Below are 22002 nucleotides of genomic sequence, written 5' to 3' on the forward strand. Positions count from 1 at the left end.
GAGTAAGACAGAGATAGCAAAAAGTGAGGTAATCCATCACTTCATCCATAGGCATGTGCTGAGAAAGCACTCAAAGCTGTATGAGCCTCAAAACCAAACACAAAGAGGTCTACCCCTCTGCATATCGCAGCGTTCAACAACAACAAACGTATTTATTTACACTTCAAAAACACAAAGAATGATACCTACAAAGTATTTCATTGGTTCACTGTGACCACACAGCTTGATTTTAGTGTTTTATTTACCATAAATCTCTAACCTGTGGGAGCATGTGATGATGCAGCCCAATTATAAAAACAGAAAACAACAAATATGGCCCATTGTACTATAGCCAGTGATGACTTCACTGTCCTAGGACAAACATTGCAACGTAATAAGTATAATGCCTTTATAATCTAGGCGGTATTTTGAGTTAACACGAAGCAGACCTTTCAGATCAGTGACATCCAGACCGCTGTCAGACAAATGATGACACCATGCTGAGACACTTAATAGCAACATACCTCACAGGAATAGACCACAGTTCCGTCTTGAGGACTCAGAGATATTACTTGGCAAGTTCTAAGCACACACACAGACACCCAGGCACATGTGTGTGCCGTGGTGGAACCACATCAAAAGTGGATTAGGAAATGCAATCAAGGTGGATTAATTATGGATGAAGAGCTGTTCAACTTGCCTGGTCTTTGCTGTGCTCATATACTACATCGTTACTTCCTGTACTAGAGATGGTGAGGTTGAAGTGGACAAACCTGGGATGTTGAGTGAAGGTAATAAAGATAGAAGCTTCATGTTGAAAGGGTCTAAAATGAATACTGAAGAAAAAAAAGTTTTATATATATATATCAAGTGACAGTTCTGTAAAGCTGTCTTTACATTACTTTTTGAGAAGACAGTGTGGAAAGCAACCCTTGTCCTATGTTCCAACCCACCATAAAGACGCACAGTAATGACTAAAATCTGAGCTTACGAAAATACATTAACAATATTCTGTATTGAAAGGTATATATATATGGTAGAACATATGTCAGGCAGAAAGACAAGTATATCTATGAAGGAGAATTCACTTGTTACTTGGAGCTGTTTGCCACCCTTTGCCCACAATGGCTTTTCAAATGCACCTACAGATCAAAGCCTCCAGTTTTCCTGTAATCCTTTTTCCTCCCAGACCATTCCCTGCAGTAACAGTCATTCCTTGGATGAGCATTAGCAGCTTGACTGGATGCCTATCAATTACTAGTTCATTTGAAGTGTGGTTTGTTTGCTGCCAGGTCTTTCATCTCTATTTGACTAAATAGCCATTCTTCTCTTAGTTTTATGCAGAACATAGTAGTGCAGGATCCAGGTTCCTCTCCGGTACTTTTGGAGGCACCTAATGACTGGCGTTTGCTCTCCATCATAACACACTTGGCATCACATTTATTCAAATAGGTTAGGCAGGCTTTCAGCACCGCGGGCAGAGTGAGGCACCTAGACCTTAATTCATTAGTTAAAAAGCATTCTAATAAATTCCGATGATTAATGTTTCCCAGCGCCATTAAACATGTACACTGCTGTTTCCTATTACAGCTCTCGATAAATGACAAGCTGCATGTTGTGTGAAGAGCAGGAGGCGAGCAGGATGAGGGCATTACACTTTTCAGACCGTCTTTCAAAGCCTGCCTAATAGCACATAAAGACTTATTAGGCATTGTTTGCTGGCACTTTAATGTACTGAGGCACTTTATTCCAGAGTTGCCGAGGCTTAGGCTAATGAATAGAGCCACTGCTTGACTGAGGCTAATTCACACAGCTCAGCAGATGAGCGTGCATATCAATCTGTATCACTTACAGGAGCTGGTCCAAAGATTAAACTGCTGGTGTGCTCAGGAGAAACTGAGGGGCTAAAAAAGATAACTTTCTCAGAAAGCAGGAGTAGACGCAGATGGAGCCTTTGAGAATTTGTGTAGCTTTACGCCGTGGGAGAATATTTAACTGATGGCGGTCACTTCTGTACTGTAGTACTCTTATCCTTCCTTTAGGAATTAGACAACTAGGAGTAAACCAACATCATCTACACATAAAAAAGAGAAAGGATAAAGTACCCATGCAGTATCCATCAAGTTACCGGACTTGATGGACCACCTTCTTTGCAAAGATTAACCAGTATGTCTGCATTTCACTACAATATACAACGAGTGTTTACTTCTAACTTTCTAATTTGAGCTATAAGGCATCCAATCAGAAGGCATTTCCCTGGGCATCCAACTTTCTAGGCATCCAATCAGAAGGCATTTCCCTGTGGAACCTGTACTTATAAATGGCCAAAAACAAATCAGCATTCTGATTTTTAGAAACATGTTAAAATGTTCTTAAAAAAACTTAAAAACTGACAAGTAACAAATGTTGGGGAAGAAATTGATTATGGTTGTTGGTTTATAATGAACAGATCAGTGGAGGATATCCATTACATGTTTCCTACCTTTTAAACTAAATCAAATGTGATTCTGAAATGAGCCACAGACCATAGTGGCATTAACTGCAGTGTGAAAATTCTGTGATTGATGGATTTACTGCGGCAAAAAACAAAAAAAGTGTTTTCAACAAAGCACTCCTGAGGGCAGACTGAGAAGCTGGTGTTTTGCAGAGTTTTACGCTGGAACATTTAAGGTCCACGGTTGAGTGATTGTAACTATAGAAACAGCGCAGTAAAGCAAACCTGTTGTAGACACTTGTCCGTGTTCAGTCCAGGTTGTCTCTCACTAAGGGATGGTTTATTATGAAAGAATAAAGAGTTTCATCTGTAAGGAATTCTAGGAAAAGTTGTCTGTTGTCTGAATTCCAGGAAAAGTTGTCTGTTCTAACAGACAACTTAAACATTTTCTATTCTGTCCCTGCGACGCAGCCTCCAGTCTCCTGCTCTGATAACCGCTGTTATTCATTACACAAAAAGCTATTTGTCTCTTTGTGTGTCGGTGGACACCATTACTATATCTAATGAAAAGATGAAGGGCCAAGGCCTCAAATATTACATTGATGAGAATCGAAATTGACAGGCACCACAACAACCTAAGGACTCACAATGTGCAAGTGCACAGAAACACACCTGATCCCGTAGCACTCCACCATGAGCAACAGTGTGGATGTGATTAAACTGTCCCATCATCAATTTGTCATGGCACAGGACATATGCACACTCAGTTACTCACATCCACCGAAGCTGAATCTTGTTTATCATTACATCCATTAGCATGAGTGACAGAAAGGTTAAGAAAGATGAACAGTTAACACTAGTTCCCCAAAAGTGTGACAAAGTGCTCCTGAGGTTTATAAACAAACGGCCACATTTGTAGATAAAGTGTTGACCTTTTGCACTGATGCATCTTCACCAGTGAAGTATTAATGATGAATTGTGAAGCCTTTCAGGGCAGGAAAGATGGGAGCACAGGCTTTCAAAGATTCTTATGTGTGTAGAGTTTTTTTTCCCACCATCCAGTCACACCTCATCCCTGAGGGCTGGATCAAAAACAGCTCTAGTTATTTCAGTCCGCTGCCCTCTAATATGACCCAGTGGCGGCTGGGTAAAGACTGAGGGCCAGGGGAAATGTAGGCACTGCTTTGAGTGTGGGTTTGTCAGTCATGGTATCAGCCAGACTGACGGCTCCTTGTGTCAGCTGACAGGTGGCTGAGAGCTACAGCACTTCCATTAAGAAGGAACATCACTCACTGGCCATCGCAGCCAAAGTCCTGCACACTCAGATGGAGGATGGTGGAGACTATTTATAAACTCTGGGCAGGAGCAAATTCTCCCATCACTAGAGCAGGTAGGCAGGAAAGTGTTTGAGTTGTACATACTGACGCACTTCAAATGCGCCAACGTGATATGCAGAGCTGGGAAATTATGCCTGCCCTGGATTTTCTTAATTGAATCAATTTGTTTCCGTCTTCTACATATGTCATGTTCTAAACATAGATTGTATATAGGTTTGGATATAATCTCTCAGAGACCATATTATCTAACTGGGTAAGGATGACCTGTATTCTCCTGAATTAAAACACATGGCAGCAATTTTGAGTTTAAACAGAGGTGATTATAACTTTAATAACAAAGGAGGAGCTCTTTCCAACTTAAAGTATGAGGGAAACAGGGCATCGGCAGATTCATTTGAAGTTGTTCAGGCAGTGGATGGGTCAGTATGTAGTCATACCAACTACTGATGACGTTAAAATGGGTCGGCCCCACTGTTTGGTTAATAAACACTGGCTGCACAATAAAAACAGACATAAAGATACCCACAGAACTCTGCTAGAATTTGGATTTGCAAAAACAATATATCATGAGAGTAACAGTAAACTTGGTGCAATCTTTAAAGCAAAAGCTGCACGCTCGAGAGCAAAGTGTACCAGAAATGCTTCAAAATCCGAACTACAGAACTTCCAGGCTCAATTTAAAAATCCTCTGCGTAATCAGACGTTAATGACTTTCACCAAAGTGTAGTTATAGTCTTTGCCGGGAACAAAGAGCAAAGCTAAGTTTAAAGAAAATGCATCACAAATTCCCAAAAGATCTAAAATAAATAAATAAATGAAACACATAGCATCACTAACGCAAAGCAGAGAAGACTGCAGTGGCTGATCCACATGCTTTGGACGGATACACATTTTTATTTCTTTAACCAAGGCTGCTTTGATTTCAGCCAGACAATAGAAAGCCTTGAAGACCAAAACTGTGACTGATGTGCAAACCAGGCTGAAAGTAATGCAAGGTGAAGCACAACAAGTTGCCAAGGACAGACGAAGATGACGTTATCACGGTCATACCTTGTGTGGCTGGTGAGCAGAGTTCATTTAGAAATACATCACATTGACAATATGTCTAATTCAGTAATAACACCAGTTGTATAAACCCAGATATGATCACCTCTGCACAAACAGTGTTATAATTCTGTTCAGAAATGCCACTACCGCGAACACCGTACAACCGAACATAAGGTCAGACACAGACACAGAGCTGCTCGTACCTCATCTAGTTCAGAGATGAAGACTGCTTTCTCTTCAAAGCCGACCGGCATGGCTTCGTTGGGCGGGATCTCCACCTCCTCATACATCTTGTTGTTTTCTCTGCGGATTCCCTCTGGGAGTAGAACCTGACAGCCACAAACAGAAAAGACAGAAATGACCTTTATGATTTTAACACACTATGTTATGGGTAGGAAACGTAAAAAACATAGTATATATACAGAGTATGGTCGCTTCTGTTCCACTGTTCTATAAGTTCGAGAAAAATATGATGTAATTTAGTGAGTCGGACAACAATGTCAAGGAAAATCTGGTGGAGCCACGTCGAGATCTTTAACAATCTAAAAGAAGATGATTAACAAACAAACAACACACGTCTCACCCTGGCTCCTCCAACAAACGCAGGCATCTTCATGGCCTCTGCATAGATGTCGTAAACGTTAGGATACTGAATACGTTCGTAGGTTCTATCTCTGCTCAGAATGGGTTCCCGCCGTGCGGTGAGAAGAGCCTGTTCCCTGTAAGAGAAAAACGACATGTCACTCAGCACAAATACTTAAGAACTGTACGCCAGATGTGGTTCAATTAAACACAAAATGGTGATGAAACAAACATGAAACTCTGTGCTTTGTCGCTTAAACTGTTAGCTGTTAGCCAGTTATTTGGTGTATATGTATAGATTGTCTGCAGTTAGAACGATGACTCAAAAAATTAAGAATTCACTTTTTATATGAATTGCTAAGTTGAACAACAATAGGTTTAATTTCACATCTGAAATCACTCGCAGTCATAAACAAAGCTTCATCTCCATCCAATTTTTTGGTCTTAAAGGAAAAATGTAGAAGAGATACGAAGCATTATTCTGTTTCTTAGAGAAGCTTGCCTCTCTAATCATCTCTTCTGCAGACAGTGCTTGATTTGGCCCTGCTTAGATTCTAATTAAACAGATCACTGGTCTTTTTTATTTTCTGAAATAAAAAATATGTAAAATTATGCAAGCTACAGCATTAGTGTTTTGGTTTTTTTTTTTCGTATGTTTGTAAAGTTCTAGTTTTATTTAAAATCGTTTGTTGGTTTGGTCGTGGAAACTTGGGTTGAACCCAGACACAGAGAGGCAGACGGACCAGCTGAGAGCAAAATAAAAAAATAAAAAAAAAGAGGAAGAAAAAAGTCAGGAGCGATGAAATACCGCTGGGCTCTCATCTCTCTGGGGTCAAAGGTCACAGAAGCATCTGAGGCGTCGCTGTCTTCTGCTCCTTTCCCTCTTTTCCTCTCTCTCTTCTCCCCCCTGCGGTACATCTTCATCATCTGTTTTTCCTGCTCTGACTGAATGGTCACCTGGCATCCAAACATGGGTTTGGTCGTTTCCACTTTTTGACTGAAATCTGAAGAAAACAGTGGAAAAAAACAAACGCAAAGAATAGAAATGCATTACTCGGCTTAAAATGAATAACACTAATTTAGGAAAATTCAAGACTCTCCTCTACAAAGCAATGAACAATATGTGTAGCTTGAATAAATAATAATCTATTGCAGAAACATGTTTGACACCCCTGATATAGACTGAGGATTTAACTGGAGCCTCAGATGCAGATATACAGTTTTAATCTGTGGATGAACAATACAACGCTTTGGTGACATTGAGACAACAAAAGCTCAGGCAGTATCAATAAAATCTGATTGATATGACTGCCCACTGATGTCAGGTGCTGATGGCAGTGCAGGGGTTAATGTTCCCTATCGCTGCCTCCCTGTTTGAGGCACAACAGCTCAATAAAAGACTGAATTGCTCTTGAAAACAGATGAGATCTGATGATTGTTCCACGGCCCGGGCTGATTGACTGAATGATTTCTTCTTTATCTCGTCTAGCAGCTCTACCTGCTGCACGGCCTCCCTCTCAGTTCAGCCCACCCCCCATCCCCGCACCCCTCCACCGGCCCCCCTCTTCCTGTCACTTTCCCCGTTCCTCCTATTACCACTCCAGTTTCTAACCCCTTTAACTCTGTCACCCTCTATCCACCATTTCTTTTGTTTCACCAATTCCCAGTCCTTCACCTCTCCTCTCACTAAGCAAAAATGCCTCTGGATCACTGATTCCAAGTCACCAGAATTCAGAGGCAGTGATTTTAAACAAAGTCTAGACAATATTATCTACAACAGCTTCATATTACCATAATTAGCATGATGCAACTAATTATTGAGATAAGTTAGATTCAGGCCTCGGTAAAGAATTGTCAGATAAACAAATTAAATGTATTTATCAAGGTGCTTCAAGTTTGGGAAACTGATTTCAGTTTTGATTATTTATTTATTTCATTTTTATTCACACTGTTTTAGGCAAAGAAAATATGAAATATGCAAAATGATCAATTTTTAGTCATTTGCACAAACTAGAACAAGAAAATACAACATATCACCCTTCAGGAGTCTGAAAATACAAAACAAGTTTGGGAGCTGATTAGACAATATTTAGTTGACTAATCCTGCTTATTTCTTTAATTGTCATCTCCATTTAGCACTTCCTTTTCTTCCCGTTGAAAATTAGAAGGAAGCCACTTTGATAAACATGCAAATACCGAGCTGCAAACTGCAATTTGAAAGCTCATCAGCAACACACAAACATTCCCACTAAATCCCACTCTTCCTGATGGCATGATGCAAATAGTGGAAAATCGAATCAGCCTTTTTTAACCCCCTCTGACTTCACTCTCAGTTGTCAAGGCAACGCTAATCTCGAAAGCTGTCTGCCAAGCGAAATTCTTTACACCGATCAAAAGTTCTCCACAATGTGAGGAAAGTTTGTAACAGTATATTGTTGATGAGACAAAAAAACTCTATTTTGGCAAAAATTTAGGCAAAAACAAAGCAACAGCATTTTTTCATTAGTACCATATTAGAGGGCCATATTAGTGTATAATACACAATACAAAAACAAATTAGATAATCAAAAAAATAGACATTTTGTTTAATGTAAGTTCTATATTATTATAGTGCAAACGGTGTAATGTTTTTCCAATCCCAAAATAACCAACTGAAGCATTTTAATAATTGCTGTTTTTTAGTTACACTCAGAGCGAACACATAAGACGTTAAAGAGAATGACGTTTAAAGCGGGTCATTAAGGCACAGTATAGAATGGTAATTCAGCTGTCTGTCATGTTGTTGTTCACCTCTGGACAACCATAATTATTCTTACTTCCACATAAAGACCTAATCTGATTTCACCTTGTAAATGATTTAACAGTGACTCATCTGCACCTCCCAGCTCATGAGGAAAAGTGTACACACACCCACGCACCTAAACACGCACACACAAACACACAACATGAGAGGTAGACTATTAAAATCTATATTTAGAAGACTTGAATTTAAACAGCTAACAAAACTGTGATGGAAGAGTCTGTGCAACTTTAAATAGTTATAGGGATTATTAAAAAAAAAAAAGCCTTCTCTCATCTTCAGTCACTCTTTGATGCGAGCCTGCATATGGATCAGGACACAGCTGAGGCACTGATAAATTATCCACCCCTCAACTTTCCAGAAATATATTCACCTACAAACATTCAAGAAGAAATCATTAAGAGTTCAGTTTCCTCGAGCCGACCGAATCAGAAGCTCTACTCTAGACCGTGGAGGCAAACATTAAATATCTACTTGTACAATTTTATTTCCCAAATTGCTCACGATCTACCAGCACTCGCTTTGCACTCTACTAGTAGATCAGAATCTACTTATTGCACAGCCCCCCCCCCCCAGTCTAGGCTACTGCTTCAGAACTAAAGCCATTTGGAACAAGTAAAACATTTTTTTTTTTTAAAAAGAGTACATCTCAGGCTGGTACTAAGAGAGCTGCTTTAGTGCTGCTCGCCCTCAAGCCTCCTTGAGCACAATCTCACACAAAAATCAATAAACTCTGCTTTAAGCCACCTGGAGTGCCAGATTAACTACAGCGAAAGCCAGTGTAAGCCCATTCCACACAACAGCCTGAGCTTATTTGGCTTCAGCAGCAGCACCATGCCAGCTGTTTTCTCTATTAGTGCGGCGCGGTATTTGATTATTTTTCTTATTCATGAGAGGTCTTAAAGCAGGGACAGAAATAGTCCGCCTACCCACAAGGGAGGCATTAGTCTGTTCTTCATCGTTCCTGCTAGATGGCACAAAGTACGTGAAAGAAATAATGAAGAGCTGGGTTGAAGCGAAAGGCCAATCTTCAGGTAATAGCCTTTCAGAAGATTGAGACATTTCACACACACTTTGAGTGTGAAAACATGAGTGTTACACATATCTAACACCTACTTCAACTATAACAGGCTTCAGAGTTTACTATAAGAACACATTTAGTCATCATTGAAATGGACAGAATACTCTCGCCTCAGTTATGTGCCCTATCTGTTGTCTTGGTATTAAAAATAAAAACGGAATAGTGAGATTTTTCATTGTCTGTAAGTGTCTCTCTTTCACTGTGTTACATTTGTGCTTCTTTCGTAGAGAGGTCAGCTCAAGGTCAGTTTTCTGTTGTTGTACGACCTCTTACTAATACGACTTGTTCTTGAATCAAAATATTGCTCATTGGAATAGTCATTGTATATAGTCCCAAAGATGTCAAAATGCTAAATCAAGTTCACTGTACATTAAGATTATTTTTATTTGTACACATTGATATACAGTATATGTTGATGTATATGATATATATTGATATGTACATTGCCATGGTTCAGTCTCACCTGGTGGAAAGCTAACCCTCTCGTGTGGGTTATTGAGGAAACAGTCAACGATGGCTACCCTTTGCTGAAGGAGGACAGAGATCATCTCTAGTCCATCAGGGCCGAGCAGCTCAAACAGCTGGAGCGAAGCACAAAGTGAAAGAAGGTTGTGAGAACGAGTATCAAAGAGTCAAACAACTAAAACATGTTAGTGAAAGAACAAATAAAACAAACAAATATGAATAAAGATATAACTATTACTGACATCTAGTTTTGGCTGGATGTGGGAGGTTCATGGGCTAGAAGTGTCACCCAGGCCAGGAGTTTGAGACCACTGCTCTACAGTATCTCTGGATGTGCACATACGTACAACACAGCAATACTTCTAAACACACTGATCAGGCCGCAGCTTAACACCTGGTTATTACCATCTGTTTGGTGCAGGTTCTCCCGATTAGCCACCCAAATACAACCACCTGGCTTTTAGTAAGCAAAAAAAGAAACAAACCATAAACAGCCACAGTGGACAAAAAAGTGTTGTCTGAAAGGTCAGTAATCAATTGATCTAAGAGCAGCTTAGCGATGTTTTATCTCCAGAAGAAAAGAATGTGAAGAAAAAAAGATCCTTTTATCAGTCATTTCATGTACGATACGGCTGTGTGGGCTGCTGTGTCAGGCTGTCCTCCTAAGGGAAGGTAATAGCAAGCACAGCAGGAAACTAAAACAACAGATGCACCTTGATGTCTGGTCAGCTATAGTCTTTGTTCACGTTATCTCTGTCTCCCTCTGTGGTCTTTAGGTCCATGTGGCTGTCTCTGTTACATTAGTGTTTTCTGTAGGAGAAAGCGAAGGTGGTGGTAGGAGGTGGTGGAGGTGTGTCACCCACCACTGCTCAAAGCAATTTTGTACTCTCATTAAATCTTAATTCTGGCCTTTTCTGATTTAGGATTGGATTCTGGATTGGATCCTTCATGCTAACACTTTCACTAAGTTGAGGCTTCCAGAACCTGCTATCTAACTTTTATTCAGATGTGCACACATTTTTAGAAGGTACTCGACTACACTCGTTGCCAGTTGCTTAGCACCAGCTAAGCAACTGGCAAAAAAGCCAGCAGTCCAGGGTCAATAATGAGAAATAATAGGAAACTGATTCTTTTCATTGGCAGCTTTAATGGCACCAAGAGCAGAACTTTTAAACCTCACTTCTGACTTTGGCGTCACACGGCGGTATATAGACGCATGGAGAGTCTGCAGGTACACTTACACACTCTCTCTTCTCTTAATTTTTTTATACACACACCCAAGCATATACACCGCACAAACACACAGACACACACGCATGCAAGGCATTACATCTAAAGATGTCAGTGGGAGAGTTCAGTTCCAAATGTCAACTACGTGAGGGAAATGGGAACAGACTGTAAACAGCCTGGGTGTTGGAAATTCCGCTTCTATGGGAGAGCTATTAGTGAAATGAGTGGGAGAGGGAGAGAGAAGAAAAAACAGGAAAAGAAAAGAATGAGACTCCTAAGGATCTTTTTAGACGTTATAAAAGCCTCAGACTTTCTAAAGGACAGAGAAATAAAGCTGGTGAAAATTCTGTTGGACAGAATAATTGAACTAAATTCAATTCAAAACTAAATATAAAAATAGTGCTGGGGCTTTTAGCATAATGACATAAAACAGTGACCAATACAGCTGTTGCCTTATTCCCTACCTGTTGTTTCTGTTTTACCATGACCATGTGTGTGTTTGTTCAATGTTTAAAGGAAGTCATTCAAATTGTCACCAAACAATACACTTCATCATAGGTCTGGACACTGACTCTTTTAATAGATGTCTTGGCTATGGAGAATAATAGGATCTGTGAGTTATACGTGTTCAGTCTCCTAAAAAAGTTTCTAAAATGTTAAGAAAAAAAACCCAATCTGTATTCTTCATAGGACTATGGCAAAAGGTCGACCTCTGCCCTTGTGTGCATGTTGAGTCACGATTGCAGATGAAGGTCATAGACATAGAGAGCTGTAAAAATGTCTAAAAAGGTCAAGAGTTAAAGGGCAGAGATGACCTCATCTAAAAAACACAACATAAAACATCATCTGAATCAAACCCAAAAGGCCTGTTGTTGAAGGTCAGGAAAAAAGTATCAATACAAACGCCGTCTACGTTACAGTAGAATGGCCGACTATCTGTATCTTGGTTCTGTAAGGTCCACGTCGCTCTCTTTTGCAGTCTTTCCTAGACAGCGAGCCCCACATTTACATTATGATTGATCAAGAATATTTGGTTTGACATTCATGGACAGTTGTCAGTAACAGATTTACATGTTCATAAAATCTGCCAGGATCCAATCTTAACTGTCATGTAAGGTAATTAGATTATGTTACATTAGGCAGGATTGGTTTTATCAGATAAACTGCATGTCTCAAACCTCGTTCTGCAGCTCATCATCACTCTTGCCGGAGGCCAGCATCTCAAACAGGGACGTGCACAGCTCCTCGGGGCTGGATGAGATCATGTTGCCCCTGCTCAGATATTTCTCAACCTCTGCCCTGAGGACAGCTCCATCCCCACAGGTGGATGTTCTGCCTGAGGTGGTCGCCTCTTCTTCTGACGTGGCCTTCCTCCCACTCTGCTGTTTGTTTAAGAAGCTGGTCATATCCAGGCTCATGTCCTTGTGGGAACTGGAGGAGGGAAAATCCTCCAGAGGGTCCAAGGTGTAGCAGTCGTATGAGAAGACGATGTTACGTCCGAAGGAGGAGCCCCTCTTGGAGTTGTGGTGGGAGCTGTGAGTCTGAATAAAATCTTCAACATTAGAGTTTTCAAGCGGAGCCACGAGCCGAGCCACACAGTTACAGGAGGTTTCGGCCGCAACGGACGGGAAGGGGCCAAACATTTGTCTAATGGACCTGGTCTCCTCTGTGCCAACATGGTCTTTATTGTGAAAAGTCTCAAACAGAAAGACAGCAGCACTTTCAATGGCCTCCTGACCATGATCAGCCCCCACTGTAAAAACAAAAAGACAACACGTTTGCATGGTTTCAACGGTCACTTAAGCCAGAACTAATTTTACCAATGGGGAGAGTAACAAGCAATTAGGCATGTAATGGTGCATTCAAAACAAAAGGAGGGGCTAATTCAATTGCACACTGATTCTACATACACATATGGGCGGCGAAAAGTAATGCTACTCATCAGCTGACCTCAAGCAAGGGATCTGCGTGACTCAATGCTGAGAAAGGCATTCAGCAGGTGACTTTTTTTTCCTAAATCAACAATGTGAAATTAACCATGACACTGTTGACTTATTCATATTCAGGATTAGAACACTCATTAGCAACATGCAGAAAAGAAATATATTCATATTTAACCTTGAAGGTTCAAGGGTTATAAGTGTATTGGCAAAACAAATAGTTTATAGATGACAAAGCGTGTTTTCAAATAGCTTTAAAATGTGTCTTTTGTAATCTAACACCTGGCTGTTCTTGAACTTCTCTGCAGCATCCCCTTTTGGAAATATATTTGGAATATACTATCCCTGTCCATGTTGACACGACTACAGTACTGATTCAAATCTTCTAAACTGTATTTAAAAGACCTTTTCCAACTAATTCTCACAAAACTCAATTGAGGTCAATAAACCTACTGTGCCACTGGTTCAGATTATATTTAAATTCACTTGTTTGCTGTGCCCGCCAATAGCTCTCTGGCCCCCAGTTGGACCTGCATCCCCATTTTGGGAATCACTGATGTTGGTTAACATCTGTCATGTGTTTGAATGACAAAAGAAGAAGAAAAATACAATTTATCTTGACCATTCATGAATAATCTAAGTAAGTCAAATCTGACCAATCTGCCACAACAGCGAATCTACTTTCCTGTTAAAATGTTGAGTCTCAATACCATCGGATGTACGAGATGTGTGTGCATTATTATGTTAATGAGTGTGATTATTAGGATTATTACAGATTGTAACAATCACCTTCACCCTCTATTATCATTAGCCTTTTCTCCACGGCCATTAAATGTGAGTTGTGTGCTATTCATAACTCTGGAAGAAAATCAGCAGCTGTTCCTCTGAGAAGCAGAGGCTACTGTATGTGATCACCGTTTATGTCCCTGCACCTCAGTGAGATCATATCCAAACAGTCCATGCTCTGTTAGAGTTTTTTTTTTCCCCTTACTATGTAATCATCCAATTAGAGGCAAAAATGTCAGAGGAACAGTGGGAGAAACGAATGAAGGAGGTTGGAGAGGCAGAGGGAAACAAAATAAGATGAAAAAGATTTAAACCAATTAAAATGCTCAGCCACCTTTGATTTGCTGTGGCACACCGCGTAACAGAATGACTGCTTTCATGCAGTCCCGAGTGTGCATAAAAGCTCACTTCTTCTTTGGGTCCACTAATGCAAGTAATGCTGCAACAACAAATGCTGCTACTTTTGAGAGGAAAAATAAGAAGAAAAATGGATACTGTAAATATATATATATATATATATATATATATATATATATATATATATAAACCTATCTTTCCCTTTTACCTTGATAACTGACTATAATGTTGGTACCAAACATCAAACTCATCTTAAAACAGGAGTAAGTGGACATTTTTAAATATGGCTGCAGCTTATAGGACATGATAGGATGTCATTGTTGCATTACTGTATACTGTTATTCCAAATTCTATATTGGATATATTCATATATACACAGGTATATATATAGCATTTTTCTTTATTTTTATATTATTACATTCAATAACAAAAATATGTTGTTCCCTTGTCACTTGGCAGTGTACAGTATTTACCCAAGAAAATTGGGTAAAGAGATATACAGTATATATATATGTACATATATTGTTGTTTTCACTGTGAAGGAGCAACACAATACAAATACTGTACCTGAAATACTAGGCTTTGTCTCGTTTTACTTATAAAATCCATAATAATTTTCTAGACATGTGCAATGACAAGAAGAATCAGCATTAGATTTGAAAGGCCTTTCTGGAAATTGTCTAACAACGACCTCTCCCTCAGCCGGTTTGCCAAAGGCATAACCATGCCCTACACAAGCAGTGTAATCTAAATGAGTAAATGATTGAATTTTTGTTTCCAGCATTGTTTTTATCAGCGCAAAACAACCACCCAGCAGAATAGATTAGATCAAATGACAAAGGATTTGAAGCTGAGGAATTGATTACCAATCTGCTTGGCAGCCAGAAGAAGGCTCTTCAGTTCCTGACTGGCAGCTTGCTGCTTAGCTCTGTCCTGATGCTCACTGCAGAAATGGACAATCTTCTGCCAAGTTAGGCCTTCCTTGGCAAACAGCTCCTGACGCTTCAGACGTTTGGTCTAACATGAAACACGGTGAGAGAAACAATTACATTTTTAGAAAGAAAAATTACTAAGAATGGTCTAAAAAATGCTTTTAAATAAACTACAGTATATATATATGTACCAATATGAACATGGAAGAGACCAGTGTAAAAATAATCTGTTTGAAAATATCTGAGTGTAGAATACATCTGTCATCTGTGCATTCTGCAGTGGAGTTCATGCTTAGATATTTTGGGAATAACTTGAAGTGAGAGTGAATACAGAAAGATGAAAGGAATTCTAAAAATAGTTTGAACACCCTAATAACTACGCAATCTATTCAAAATTCCTATTTCTAGGATTACTGTATGCATTCAACAACCACTTTAATGAGCTTTCAAAAGGAAAAGCAGTTACATTTATTTCAAGGGTGCTAAACTTAAAACATAAAATCAGTTCAAGTTTTCGTCCAGTACAAAGTAAAAGAAAAGCATTTTCTTCAGACAGTGCTTTAAAAACACTGCTTTAGTGAGAAATGGACCCCAACCCTTAAACACAATTCCTCGTTATACAGCTATTGTCTGCACATAAGTAAAACAGATGAAGTCATAAGACGTAGGCTTTAGTTTACAGTATAATTTCACTGAGGTATAGAAATATAAAATCTCTTCTTAAATAAAAAAATAAAGTCAGACTTGATAAATACAAACATTTTAACAGGTTCTTTTTCTCCAACCCTGAAATAATGTGACTCAAATTTTTATTTGGTATTCTCATTGGTAGACGGTCAATTAAATTCAAGATCCAACATCATAAAAATGGAGAAGAAAATAAATTGGAGGAATCAATTATAATGTGCACATATGTCAATGACGGAAGAAAACAAAATGCTTGCATACATGACAATGTCAGAGTGACAACTGCCTTCTTTTACCCACAGAATCTATTTCTTGAACTAAATGTCAACCTAAATAACAAGTATTAAAAAAAACTAAAAAGGGATAAAATGTTAAATTGGTAACATCATATGAGAAGAAGCAAAAAAGAAATAAATCAATAAAATACAGTTGGTGTTTAGACTGAAAATGACGATAGTGAACTGAAAGACTTCCTCTAGCCATTAATACAAGATCATTAACCAAAACATCAGGCAGTGTCTGATCAGTGTAGAGAATTCTACAATGATGCTGACGTGTCACAACGCGTAAGTATAAGTGATGAGACTGTTATGTTTTTGTACAATAATTGCACAGAAGCTCAAGGATTTACGTATGCCTATCAGAGCAGTGCTAAGACAGCAACATTACGTTAGGGCCCAAGTGGCAGAGAATTACTACGACAGCGTGACAGGGTGACTAATATTTCAAGGTATTTCTGGCTGTGGTGTCAGACATTACCAAAAAGGGGACCTGGGTCACTCCATAAAGAATTGTTATTCTAAAGCCCTTTAATTACAAGCTGAGCTGTGCACAGTTCAGCAGAGGAATGGCTTTGGCCCAGCAGCAGGAAGAGGAGGTGAGCTGAGAAAATGCCACTAACCTCTGGTGGGCCTCACTGCATTTGTAATAAAGATGACAACATTTACAAGAACTATCTAACTATCTCTGAGGAATGTCCCCATTCTTCTTCTTATTATTTTGGCAATTTTAAGTTCAGAAACAAAAACAGTATACAGTATAACCCAGATAGTATATATTCCAGATGTACTGTATGTTCATCATAATATTAATGAACAGAAATCCAATGGTTTCTATGCACCCCGATTGTCTGTTAAATTATAAGAAATCAATTTCAGAAGATCAATAATTGATGAGTAATAAATACAACACCAAGAGACTCAGATGACTCAATCAAATGGTGAGATGTCACAGATGCCTAATGATAACTTGTTTTTTTGTTGTTGTAGTGATGACTGACACTGGTAGAAATATTGGTTTCAGGCTCGATATTACACTGAAATACTCAACATGTGCCAATCCAGCGCCAAGACGCACCGTACTGGCTTATCGCCAATGCCAGCTTTCAACCAATGTTGTGTTTTCCTCCTCCAGTTCAGTGTCTCATTGTGGTTCTCATGTGTTTTTTTAATTATTTTTTTAAGTAAGTCAACAATGTCAGAGGTTTTGAGAAACTTTAACATTAGGGACAAAGACAAAAGCAAGAAACATGGATACTGCGATTACTCAAATAGTGAGCTATTAAATATGTATTTTAACTAGAACTTACTATATTAAATAAATGAATTGTGCAGTGCACTAAATGAGGATTGTGTCCTACACTTAAAGAATTAAAAACACATAAGAACCCATGTTGAAAGTGGTATGGTAAAGTGCAGAGGGAGTGAACCAGGGTTTATTAGGCAGCTGAATGCTCCATAGGGCACAGACAGGAATAATCTAATAAACTGCATCTGGGGCATCCTGTTCCTTTGTTCTGAATTTAAAACTGCAAACTAAGGCCAAAGAAAGTGCAGTGAGTCCATGTGATCCTTTCAGCCAAGATCAGTGTGTAATGCTGTCAGAAAAGAAAAGTTGCACAAGGGTGTACTAGATATTTTGCCTTCTAATCTAATTTTCCCCAGTTTTTATTTTTCCAGATCACCAAATGTAAATACAAGAAATCAGTATTTTTTCTACTTCATCATCTATCTATCTATCATATATTTTATCCTTTAAAAAAAATCATCAGAGCCAAAACATATGCATATAGTGTCAGGGAGTAGTGATGTATGTTACATTTATGGGATGTGCTACAACTGTGTAGCAAACACACCCAAACATCAGATGTTTATTATGACCAGACCATTTTTAAAAAGTCTAGTTTCTGTCATTACGATTCACAACAAATTTTTGTCTTGATTACAAAAAGTAATTTTATCGCTGCATTACTGTGCTGATAGTTAATCTTACCTTGAGATCATAACGTTGTTCTGTGAAGTCCTCCTTTTTACAGACATTGGAGAAGGAGCGAAGTGCACCTGTGAGCCTTGGATGAGACATTGCTGTCCACTGCTCTCATTCACACAGTGGCACCCCAGGTTTCTATCTATTGCTGACAGAAGCACACAAACCCGTTATTATCAAGGAATTATGGAAAGAGAAATACATATTTTTTTAATATGAAATAAATAAAACTGACTCGAAATAAGGAACATTCAGCTTCTTTGCCTTGCAAAATTATACACACACATTAAACAGCACAACACAACTTAGCTGCTGTCAGCAGATTGTGTCATCTGAAGGAAACGGTATAATAGTAAATCAAAGTAGAAAGCATGGCAGCCCAAAACACCCAGTGGTCTTTATTTACATGTAACGAGTTGAACTGGGAATGGATCAATAACATACTACTCATTAATAACACATTCATAATGTATTTTGTATGTTAAAGTTTTTAGGCAATAACATCCTTTATATATTTGCTACCATGCTTTAAAGAATAGGTAATCTGACTATAAAACAGTTGCAATTTGGTTAATGTAAGAAGGATACGTGTTTTTATGACACGTTTCCTTATTATAGCACATCATCACACTGCTTTGAATGGGATTGTATGGCTAGCTAATATTAGCTTCATCATTAAATAGCTAGATCTGAACCCGTAGGATCTTGATCATTGAGATAAAATGACCAAAGTAGAAAAGTCAACTATAGAAGCATTAAAACGTATCTACATTGTAATAGATCGAACCTTACCAGCAGATTTGCAGAATAGAAAGTTACACGCGTGTACGTTGGCCTGCCGGCAGATGTCAACACAGATGTCGTTTACGCTAAGGGTTCTGGGTAACGGAGTTCTGCAGAAGAAAAGCTCTCCTAACGGGAAGACGTAAAGTACTACATATACCACCTACAGAGACAGAGTCACGTGTTCGCTTCGGACATACACTAGTGTACACGTATGGCCATGTAATGGATGTATACGCGATGTAAACAACATATTGTTTATATAATATAATATAATATAATATAATATAATATAATATAATATAATATAATATAATATAATATAATATAATATAATATAATATAATATAATATAATATAATATAATATAATATAATATAATATAATATAATATAATATAATATAATATAATATAATATAATATAATATAATATAATATAATATAATATAATATAATATAATTAATTGCTTGAATTTGTAAAATATATAAAATTAAAAATATAAAGTCTGTGTTCTTCACAAAATTAGCATTTTACATAAGTAATAAATGTCTAATATGTATTTATAAGCAGATTAAAAACTGGTATTGACTGAGCTGCAAACAAAGGTAGATAGTCAACATTGCTCCCACTGAGCAGGTGAAAATTTGGCTGGGACTACACCGCATGAACAGGCAGAATGTTTGTGTAGTTCAGCCAATTCGGGCTTGGTGTTGATCGTGGCACAAGGCTGGGAATGGTCGGATTTATTTGGCAGAAGTCAAATTTGGGGACTAGAGCAGTAGGTGTAGAAAAGAAACTTTTCAAGGTTACATGGGCTGTGTCAGGCTGCTGCAGCACAGATACCATATAAGAAGGAAAACAGGCTCAGAGGCAGGCCAGAAAACCAGGCAGACACCAGACAGGCTGGCTGAAAAGAGAGACCAGATTACAGGTCGGCACATACAAACTGCCAAGAGAAGGAACTTAATACTCTGAATCTTCTTAAAAAAAAAAACAAAAAACAAAAAACAAACAAAAACACCTAAACAGATCAAATTTTAATTTATTGTCAAACGGTGCAATCATTTGCAATAGGGTAGATATTGGAAGAAGTGCAAGACTGACAGTCAGCAATATTATTAAAAGGAGATGATTATAATAGTCTGACAAATATGAGCTGAATCCTCTTAGCCCATCCTTGAGCAGCAGAGGACTCCTTGGGGCAATATAATTTTGATTCCAAAGCTGGAACAGGGTTCAAACCTATGCCTCTCCAACATTCCGAGACTAAAAATTACAGTAGGTTGCAGACTAGCAAGGTGAACAACAGCCTCAATGGCCCAGTAACATTAACTACAATACAAGACAGCCAAGCAGAAATATAAATAATACACAGTTATTCAGAAGTGTAGGGGACACAATAAGGAAGTTTGTGACCATGCAACTAATCTATGTTGTTAAAAAACATTCACAGAATAACTTCAATGTGATGTAAAACTGTTACATAATTCAACAGTGCTGAAAAAAAAACACCAACCAGCACTGTTTCAAGTGTAGTGCACACTGCAAAGTGCCCCATCAAAGCAGAGTCATGTGGCAACAGTCGAGACAGGTATTTCTAACACTTAGCACATTCATGCAAAGTAAGTAGCCTGTATGGGTCCCTGTGTAAGCATTTCTGAAAGCACCTGCTATTTTGGTTTATGTAGGTGTAGCAGCACGAAGCACAAAAGGCTATTTACAAGTACAACTGCTCTCAGTCTCTGGTTGTAACAGTCAGTGACAGCAATCACAGAAAAGTTTCTCATTTTTATTACTATTAAAAATAATTCATTGAGTGATTTAGTTTGAACACATGGTATCATTTATGTTTTTAACAGCTCAGCAGCCTGTGAGAAGTGTTATACGGATGGATCACTTCAATCTGTCACCATACTTCAGCCTTTTAGTGCATTTCACTTGGCAAATTGTGGCATCATTTTTTAAACACAACAAAGTCGGCTTCATATTGCTGATTTCTTGTTTAAAGTTGGAAAAGAGGCTGAGAAGCACATTTTTGAGTCAATCTAATGGAGCAGTCCTGGCTCAGTGGGCACAATAGGTCATCCATCACAGGGTTAGTGATTGGTGTGTATGTGTGGAAAGAAGGGCTTGGTTTGAAAAACTGTGCTCTGACACAGCACATCAGGTTTACTGACATACAGTATTCGTCACCTTGTCATAGTGTGTAGATTTGAATTTGATAATTCATCAGAATTATCACTATAAAAATGTGGAATGTGTAAAAAGTCAATATTATATTGAGTTAAATGCAAATTGACTGACTCAATTCAAACGATTAGCTTAATCTAACCAACTCCAGGCCCCGGGACAAAATTGGTCCTCAAAGTCAAAAAGTTAAGAGACCAGCTGAACCGAAGACTCCAACCTAAGTGGTTTGATGAGCTAAAGTTTTAAAAAGAAAAAAAGGAAGACAACAGTGTATCACAAATTGCGGACTACAAAGAATTATGATTTCAATGTGAAATGACATCTGTTGGTCAGAAGGGAAAAGTAATGTCAAGTCAACAACAGGTGCGTTGAGTTTGTGATGAAGTACAAGGTCCTTACACTGGGTAGAGATGTTTTCCAACAACCAGACACGAAGAAGCCTCTTTGATTAGAAACCAAGCCAGTGCTGTTGCCCACAAACTAAGTGGTTAAATTGCATATTATGTTATTATTTTATTTCTGCCTCCAAGATGAAAGACCATTTTCATTTGTTTATAACCTAAACATCATAAAAGCATCGTTCAAAGTAATTTTTTAGCCCTGCTGCTGAAGGGCTGTGAGTAATGGTTAATTATTTATGATTATGATAATTGGTGCAAATGCTAAGGTCCAATTTACATGAGCATGACAAAGTGGATGGAAATGTATTGATGGTTCTATGCCCAAAAAACATCTTTATAAATGAATGCAGAGTGCAGAACAAACACAGATAAGATGCTCTGCTCTCTAAGACCTTGGGTTCTTTGGTCTTACAGTCAAGTGTTGTGTTTTCCAGTAAGATGAAAAGGTTATTATGTTTCCCCTGTTTGTATAAATGTGTTTCAGACTTCACAGTACACGCTCTTTAATGATGTGTCATGCATTTTATGTTGTACTTTGCCACACACTGAAGCTAAAAGCTGCTTGTTATGTGCATTAAAACAGACAGCCTCATTGTAATTCATAATTTACTTTCTGTAATTTGATTCTGTAAAGAAGGAGACTCATCAGCTTTCAGTTCTTTCACATCTTTTAATTTATTCTTCTGTGTGGTTTGTACTCTTTG

At 38.4% G+C, this 22002-nt stretch overlaps 1 protein-coding gene across 1 annotated transcript in view; it reads right to left on the bottom strand.

The window, feature by feature from the left end:
• The window catches only part of ascc3 (activating signal cointegrator 1 complex subunit 3), a 56729-nt gene extending 37897 nt beyond the window's left edge, over positions 1-18832 (bottom strand). The window contains exons 1-8 of the mRNA XM_008324072.3: positions 18715-18832; positions 17929-18070; positions 14905-15055; positions 12134-12708; positions 9724-9841; positions 6188-6383; positions 5381-5516; positions 5001-5126 (exon numbers count right to left, since the gene is read on the bottom strand). Of these exons, the coding sequence (XP_008322294.1) occupies positions 5001-5126; positions 5381-5516; positions 6188-6383; positions 9724-9841; positions 12134-12708; positions 14905-15055; positions 17929-18018 (1392 nt within the window). The 5' untranslated portion in view covers positions 18019-18070; positions 18715-18832. The remainder of the gene's footprint in view (positions 1-5000; positions 5127-5380; positions 5517-6187; positions 6384-9723; positions 9842-12133; positions 12709-14904; positions 15056-17928; positions 18071-18714) is intronic.
• Positions 18833-22002: the final 3170 nt, after the last annotated feature.

The sequence above is a fragment of the Cynoglossus semilaevis genome, chromosome 13, assembly GCF_000523025.1.
Source record: "Cynoglossus semilaevis isolate Cse_v1.0 chromosome 13, Cse_v1.0, whole genome shotgun sequence".
Classification (NCBI taxonomy): domain Eukaryota; kingdom Metazoa; phylum Chordata; class Actinopteri; order Pleuronectiformes; family Cynoglossidae; genus Cynoglossus; species Cynoglossus semilaevis.